Raw genomic sequence first — 8,765 nt, forward strand, 5'->3', positions numbered from 1 at the left:
CAAAAAAGTTGCTTTTTTTGGGGAGGGGGAAAAAAAAAAAAAAAAAAGGAAGGAAGCAGCCGTGCTGTGATAACGTCCTGCAAAGAAACAGCCCTGGCTTTACCTCTGTAACAATCAAGAGATCATTAGCAGAAATGTATTGAAGTCTCCAAGGCCCCATTCCAGGAGCTGCAGCTATTCCTCAGAAGCAGGCCTTTGTTTCCAGAAACCAAGTGACATTTTCATGGCTGGCTGGGCAGTTTGCATAGGAAAGGACTGCAATTAATCTACATGCAGTCAGCAGGACTTGGTTTGCTATACTGGAAGGCGCCAAATCAATGTCAAGCGTGAAAGAAAACTGTAAGATGCTCTATAAATTAATGGAGAAGTAAAGCAAGGCTTTTTGGTGGGCTTCTGTGGAGCATTAAATTATAAAACCTTAACGGAATACAAAAAGTATGTAAGAAATCAATATATTTGATGTGTATAACTAAATGGAGGACTGCCAGTCTGAAAACCATGAATAATGTATTAGACTTCAATAATCTATTTATTAGTAAGGGCCCTTACTATCAAAGCTGATATGTACTTCTCTGCTCTTTTCTCAAAACTTAGCATTTTATACACTTTACATATTTTATGCATATTATACATTTTTTTCTAAGAGAATCCTACATTGCGGCTAACGTGAAGCAGGAAAATTGTGTGCTACTTTCTAGGGTTAATAGTATTTTATGAAATAATGAACGTATGTTATTCTTTAAAAACAGAGGTGTTCCAAGGAAAATTTCACAATGCCTTTTGTTCCTTGAGAGACCCGTTAAAATTAAGTCTTTGAAACTGTCTTGGGGTTTGTTTTCTTTTAGACCGTGGTTTGGTTTTGGTTTTGGCAAACCCCACCATGATTAGCAGTATGATTTTAAGAGGACTGATGCAATGGCAGTTTTGGGAAACAGTTGCTCTGATCTTTTCTTATATATTTTTCTCCTACTCTTTTACATAGCTGAAAGTTTAGTCTCCACATAAACTGAGGGGAAATCTCTTCCCATACAAGATGGCATTATCCCAACACTGTGTGAATGGATGGAAAAGAAGATGAAGGTGGAGTTTGGAAGTGACACTGTAGTAGCTGATGTCCCACCAGCTCCCATCACCAGCACTACTGCTCCACTACTTCCCGTGGAGTGGCACTGGCACTGGTTGGACACCAGCATAAACCACTTCAGGGAGCAAACCTGGCAGTGAATCAACCCTCCAGCAAGGTAACGGGTAAGAAAACCAAACCTACCGTGGTTGCAGTCATGGATCACGGCAGTGGCAAGGCACATTCATATGACTGCTGGAAAAGGTAGTAGATAACTGGCTCTCTGCATTTGTTTTTTTTTTTTTTTTTTTTCAATCAGGTCAGTATTGCTCAGGGCAAGTAACATCATACACACAGTGAAGTTTCACTCTATAGGTACATACCCTCCAAGCACGCTCTTAATGAGCCATCAATATTTTGGCCATATGCATTTGCAAGAAGCTAAAGGTCTGGCAACGCAGAGATCAGTATTTTTTTTTGCTCACATAAATAGGCCACAAAGCTATGTTAGAAATTAATTGCTTGAGAACTGATTCAAAGCATGCTGACACTCAGATTTTCAGAGATGTGAAGTCTTGTTCCTTATTCTTAAAGACAGCTGTTTCCTGCCAAATGCTGCTGAAAACCTGTTACTAAATAATATTTCCATGTTATTTTTTGGAAGCTAGGTAATATATACAGTCACAGTAAGCTGTAAATCAAAGGTATTATGGACTCAAAGGTATTACATACTAGCATACACTGTATATCCCCTACACTGGTACTGCCCTCTTCATTTCAAAGGGATGAGAGAGAGATCGTTTCAGAAGGTCAAAAAACAGATGTCAACATGTGTTTAGGAAAGACAAGGTGTAAATCTGACTGCAGATTACATAAGGGACAGAGTCAAATGCAGCTCAAGGAGTGCCTAACTGTTGTAAAGAGCAGTTCATTTATCAAGAAGCCACTGGAACAAATTGCCCGCAGAGGCTGTGCAACCTCTGATCTTGGAAATTTTGAAGAACAGGTTAGACCAAGATCTGTCAGGAGCATTTCAGTAATAACTGGCCATGTCTTGGGATATAGAGAAGGTCTACATAGCTGTTCAAGGTCCCCTCTAGCTCCATCTTCTATAACTGAAAGTGGGGTTTCCATTTCACATAAGAAATGTTTAGCCCAGCCACCTTGCCTGTTATTTTTTCCTATCTCTTGACAACGACTTCATTACTGATATAACAAATTATCCCAAATTACTTAGCAAATTCAAGTCACACCTCCTGAGTCAGTGTAGGACACTTTCCGTATAGCAACACAAAAGAGGACTTGGTTTAATTCCTCTGATCTCTGAATACATTAAGATCGTTCCTTTGTTTATCACGTTTGACCTTGCCTTTGCAGCCAGACCATGATTTTCAGGTCGTGCACAATGCTGTGGCATGGGTACTGGTGCATGCAGAATAGTTTGCATATATATCATCAGAAGCTCCATCCCTGGCAAGTATTTTCAAATTAACAGAAGCCCCTGTACAGAACAAACTTACACAATTTCAAAGTCCTTTTCAAAATTCCTGCACCCCTCCACAGCTCCTGCAATCGGACCATGCAGCAGGCAGAGGCACCTCAACATGAAGATCCTCCCCTCCTTACATAATACATAAAGCTTTTCACATTTTTTCCCATGCATTTTTTTTTTTCAGTCAACTAAGCTAAAAACAATCATCTAAGGATTGTCTCTTATGTCATAGGTTAGAGAGAGAAGAGTTACACAGGCCAGTTAAGCCCTTCTGATTCAGTCCATAGAGCGTTATTACATTTCCATTGTAAATGTGTTATGTTGACCTTGGAAAGTGCCATATCAAACTACTTGCTCTGATTCTATCTGATTACAATATTTTTTAAAAAATCAAATCCATTCACTTCCAGTAGTATTTCAATCACAGGACTGCACAATATAGACATGCTTGCACAGTCATTACAGGAAGGAAACTACCTGGTAAGCATTTGCCATTTTGGATCCTATGGATCCTATATGGAACCTATATGGATCAGCCAAATACCTATACAAAACATTTGGAACACTAGTTTTGCTAGATAATATTCACATCATGAACTTGCATTTCATTTTGCAGAATGCCATTGCAATAAGTAAAATTTCAATGAAAAGTCCTTGAAAGATCTTACAAAGATGCGTAGAAATCCCATGAAGCAAATAACTTACAAATGCGAGGTTATGAAAGAATGGGAGCCTTCGTTCTCTAATGTCTTTTAGAAATTTTATGTCAAAAAATTGTTTCAATGAAATAATTTGTTGGGTACAAATATTAAACATCTCAAATGTATAAATGCATATATATATGTACACTGTAAAAAGAGAACAAGAAGAGGGGGTTAGGCATTACGGTACTTCTTTTACACGCATTTATAATGGACCGGGGAAAAAAAACATGTTGTTTTTGACTCATAGATGAGTTCTATGCTAGATGAAAACTAAAATTTGCTTACAGTCCTGGTATACCCCTGGAGAAATAACCAATTGGCCATATATAGTAATGTTTGGTGAAAAGAGTGTTTTTTCAGTCCAAAATAATTAACTCTAAACAGCAAGAAACTTGGAAATAAATAAGTCAAAGCAGAATGGAGTTGCAAAATAAGCAAAAGCAGACTGGAGTTGAAAAAGAATTTATAACTATCTTTTATCCTGGATATTCAATTGCCTGGACTTCTGAAGAACTACAACTGGAAGTCATGGAACTAGCAGAGCCTAAATAGATTCTTTCATCACAGTGCTTTAATTTTGTTAAGAAAAGCACCTCTCCAATAAATTCTTTTACTTTCTTCTTTAGACAGATGTGACTATAATACTTTATTCTTTGCTATCACATCCTTTTTTTTTTTTTTTTTTTTTTTTTTAACTGCAATTAAAGTAACCAAGCTGCGTAAACACAGAAGGGACAAAACCCTCCGTTACTTTTTTGTCTCTCATTGTTGCATTGTGGACTGGACTACTTCAGTGCCAGGTGCTGGTCCAATTCAACCTGTAAGCAATTTCTCAAGACTGTCAAAAGTACCCCATCTCCTGCCCTCTTGCAAGAGATCCTATATTTCTTCCTATTTTCCTGGAATGCTAAGTTAAACCTCCTGCTATTGGAAACAGCTCACAGCTACTGATCCCAGCCCTGGCGGTGTTGAACAGTGCTGGTTGGCTCAGCAGAGTTGGCACTGATGACCTGCAATGGGTCCCAAATATCGGATCTTTGGGACTTCAGTACAAACCAACTGACCAGCCCTGCCTTAGAGCCTAGAGGGTCACCACTGAAAGGAAAGCAACTGGCAGTCAGGTGTTGAAGATATGAAATGCAAATCCTTCACGTTGCTATTACACACACTACACAAGTGCTCTACAGTTAACACACTAAAAGATAAAAATAGAAATAAATTTGGTTTTCAAGCCTTTTTTTTTGTTTTTACCGTTATATAAAGATCAAAAGCAACAGCTGCTATCTTTTTGGTTACCTAAAATGCCTCTGCTCAGTGATCAGCAGCCCTGATTGTGGCTGTGATTAGACACCAATTCCTGTGAAAGAAGGCAGGGGGGTGGGGGTGGGGGTACGGGGGGACACACAGCTTCATTACCAGGAACACAACAAACTCAGGCCACGGTAAACAATTTTATAATTAAAATTCGCAAGCTGTCATTACAGACGGGTATTGCAAATGAAACCCTTTCACTTCAGTCATATTAGCCAGCTCAAAGTCAATGACCACAAGTTTCCTTTCTCCTGCCAAAAGAAGGAACAGAGACACAAGTCAAGCCTACTTCTTTTTTCTTAAAAAAAAAAAAAAAAAAAAAAAGAGAATAGTTTTCCATTTTATATATTTTTTCCACTTGGACTATGCCCGAGCTTACAAAACCCTATACTGCCCCAGAACACAAACAACAGTCCCTTCTGTGGCTTGTTCTCGCTTTCCTCCAAAGAAAAAAAGTAGGAGGCTAAAGAAAAACAGACGACTCGGTGACAGAACATCTGGGCGAACACCTGCTCTCCTCTCCCGGCCCTCTCCGCCGTCAGATGTCTGCCGTCTACTGTTCACAAACCAGCATGACCTCAGGAGCCACAGAAATCCCAAAAGCTTTTCTCACCAGTGCCTCTCAAGAAACCGCTTCAATAGCTACCAAAATAAAACCAGAACCCTTAAACCCATCAGGGAGCTTGCCTTAGCTCTGAGAAGGAAACTGTGCGGAGCACAAAACACAGCAAATGCTATGCAGGAGCTGATGAGACCCGTCTCTGTGAGGCTGACAGTGCTCAGTCCTAAAATAAGCTAGATTTTCCATAGTCACATGCACACAGAGCAAAAGTTTAAGTAAATAGGAGACCTATAGGTGAGTCCCAAAGGTCAACTGACTCGGGCTCAGCGAGTTATTTCTTCTTCTCCATATCCTAGAGGGAAATGGAACAAGCAAACTACTGTTTCAGAGTAGGAGTGGTTTCTAACCACAGTATATAACATAAAGGTATTGCGATGTACAATTTATGTTTGTTACTGTACCTGATACCGGGCCCTCATCCCATTCTTCAGATCTCTTAAATCGATTTGTTGTAAATCCCATGCAGACATTTACTCCAAAAGCAAAAGCAAATAAAGATATAACCTGCAAAAGTAAAACAGCAAAGTGAGCAAACTGTGCAAAAAGCAGGACTTCAGAACTAAGAGCGTTACAATTAAAGGGGCAGAGATGGTCCTCTGTACATTCGGGCTCCCCAGCGCTGCAGTTCCCATCACTGGAGCAGCAGCTGACAGCATCACCGTTGGAGAGTAACACAAACCAGAAGGGGTTTATGAATAAAACATCTCTTTCTGAAACTGAAACGCTCCTTTTTGTAGGAACTTGTTCAGGAGAGACGGACTACTCCTCCTCTAAAAGCAAACAGGCTGCGCTGCTCTGCTCTCCTCTCCTCCCCTACCTGGTGCGAGTGGCCGCAGCCCTTCTGAGCCATACTAGAGAATTCTTGAAAAGCCGGCGCGGCACCGTCGCCTTTTCTTTATAGTGAGCGCAGAGCTCTGTTTGCTCTGGGAGTTCGGGCTATTAGCTACAAGTAATCCCACCTGGTGAGGTTGACAGGCTCGTGTGATTTGTCCAGGGGGTGATTTCATCATGTTTCACTCACAAATCACAGCTCCGAGTGCAAGAAGCTCCAGGCATCATCCCTCGCTGCGCCCTCCCCCCAAACACACACACGCACGCTTTTATGTGGTTTCCTCTGGCAAAGCAGGGCTTTCTTGTGTCGCGGCGGCCAAGAGCTGTTCCTGCTCCGTTTATTCTCCTCGCAAAAGTAACATGGTTAAAAGAGAAACCAAATGCATCTCCATCTGGCTCAGAGAAGAAGGGGGGGGAAGTTCCACTCGGGGCTGGGAAATGAAAATCTCCCGATGCCACCCTCAAATGTCACCCGGCGTCGCAGGCGTTGCTGCGCGGTGGGCTCGGCGCATGGGGCCAGCACGCAGCCCCAGCCGCTGGCCTGGCGACGGCCGGGTGGGCTTTGGGAGCTCGGGCAGCCGTTTCATTCCCCCGCTTTGCTCCTGAAGTTTCCAACTGGGTCACGGAGCAGAGTCCCCCCCGAAGTGGGGACACCTTCAGAGCGGGGGTTATTTTTCAACGCTGTTCTCCGGTGCTGCTGTGGTGATGCAAGGCTTGGATGGATGGAAACGCAAGCAGCTTTATCTGAATAGCTGGAAGCCGCAGACTTCCAGAAAGGAAGGGAAGTGACACGTTCCCTCTGCCCCACATTTTCCCATTTTCATCAACAACGGAAAGCTCGGCTCTTTGGATAAGCACTTCTATTTACAAAGCAAATGATAATGCTAAGCAGAATTACTGTTCAAATCAGTGGCTTAAATATTATTTGCCAAGGCAAATTATTTGCTAGTGTAGTTTGCCACTTTTTTTTTTCTCTGAATAAAGCTTCTTTCATGAAAGTGTTTACTAACAATTACATTTAAAGAGACAGAGTCAAGTTTTGTAAGCCCTTGGATGGACTGAGCTTCCCGTGCGACCTGTCCCATATTCTATATTGGCATTAAGAAAAACAGTACAGTTTACTTTAAACTATCTTGCAATATTAAACAGGCACAATTTTGAGCTTTGTTTAGAGGTACCTTTTACCTGCTGCAGTACCTCTCCTTCCCCACGGTGTAGCTTTACAGGGCAGAGACTAAAAAGCCCTCCTCTTTGCTGCCCACCTCTTACCAGGCTGCCAGCCTTTGCTAGGAGCTGATCCTTTTTTATGCAGTTTCTTAACCAAAAGTGGCTCCATTGTGCAGCTCTATCTTTGCACTGCAAGCCTCAGGGAAATGTAATTAGCCTGAGAAGACCTACGTCGTATTCCTCTCCCTTGCACAGACCAGGACTGTGAAGGTAAGACATATCTTCTAATGTTCACTTCATCACTAGCTGGGTTGAAAATTAAATAGGTTGCAATAGGCAATATTTTTCCAGTAAAAACCAAAAAAACTCCACAGAGGTCTAGAGAAAAATAATCACTGAAATTTTTACTAGCTGTTCCTACAAAATTCTTCACCCTTAGCCTCTGGTATATCCTGTGGTTAAACAACTTCACCCCCAAGCATGAGATCAGTATAACAGTGTGTGACAGCAGCAGAAGGGAAACCAAAGATGTCAGAAATAAAATTGCTCAATGGTGTTGCCTATGTATCTCAATTAATGAAGTCCATGATTTCATGGGCAAATCACAGGAATCAGCAGCCCTAAGCTCTCCTCCAGCCTGGGACGCTTGGGTCAGTGAGTGACCCAGGCAAAACACAACTGAATTTTCAAATCTGGTGGCCAATTTTGAGTGCCCAAGACAATATGTCCAGCTTCATTTTCAGAGATGCTGAGCCTTTGCTGTGTTGCGTATCTTCCTAACACACAGGTGCTCAGTTCTTTTGAAATAAAGCTCCTACATAAGTTAAAAATTACCACCCAGAAAAATAAAGCAAGAAACAAGCCCCCAAAATACAGCATCATGGATGACTTCTGCTGATTTGAAAGTACATATTTAATTTTTCCATTCATGAAACCTCTCTGGAGCTTGTAAACTGCACAATTTCATATAAATGGAGGAGTTCATTTTATGTTTCCTGGTCCATGCTACAAGTAATTAACCTCCTTTGTAATATCCTTTAGAACTATAGATGATGACGACTCTGAATCTGCTAATCTTTTTCATATGTGTTATGTAAGACACATTTTCCAGTAGCTCTGAACTGACCGCATACTCAGATGCACAATCATCTTTTTGTCATAAGGACTCTGCCTGAAGCCACCCCACAGATGCACAAGGAACCTATTAGCATGAACGAGGTATAATGATTTTGTTCAGGCAAAATTTCACTGCTAGGATCACTGGAAATTAAATTTTTTAGCAATGGATTGTCATTTTATTCATCAGAATAGGAAAGACTAAAGCTAAAATAATGTATTCCAGGCCCAAGAATGCAGTGGTTCAGTCAAAGTTTTAGAGCTTAATGAAACACATTAAAAAGTAATTTTAACAAGATCAACAGAATATGAAACGCCTCTTCATCAGTTATTGTGCATAAGAATCGGCCTTTGGCTTTTATGGCTTATATGGTCATACTGATTATTATTTAACTCTGGATGCAAAAGGATGCAAAACTTCCAACCAGCCACTAGGTGACACTTTAAATGAGAGGTTTA

General features: G+C 41.1%; 1 protein-coding gene across 2 annotated transcripts in view; it reads right to left on the bottom strand.

Annotated features, from left to right (window-relative positions):
- Positions 1-6,204, bottom strand: part of ENPP2 (ectonucleotide pyrophosphatase/phosphodiesterase 2) — a 59,231-nt gene extending 53,027 nt beyond the window's left edge. For both annotated transcript variants that reach the window (XM_009880993.1, XM_009880992.1), the window contains exons 1-2: positions 6,010-6,204; positions 5,594-5,696 (exon numbers count right to left, since the gene is read on the bottom strand). In XM_009880993.1, coding sequence (XP_009879295.1) covers positions 5,594-5,696; positions 6,010-6,042 — 136 coding nt within the window. In that variant the 5' untranslated portion in view covers positions 6,043-6,204. The remainder of the gene's footprint in view (positions 1-5,593; positions 5,697-6,009) is intronic.
- Between the last annotated feature and the right edge of the window lie 2,561 nt (positions 6,205-8,765).

This window comes from Charadrius vociferus, unplaced genomic scaffold (assembly GCF_000708025.1).
Source record: "Charadrius vociferus isolate BGI_N301 unplaced genomic scaffold, ASM70802v2 scaffold2, whole genome shotgun sequence".
Classification (NCBI taxonomy): domain Eukaryota; kingdom Metazoa; phylum Chordata; class Aves; order Charadriiformes; family Charadriidae; genus Charadrius; species Charadrius vociferus.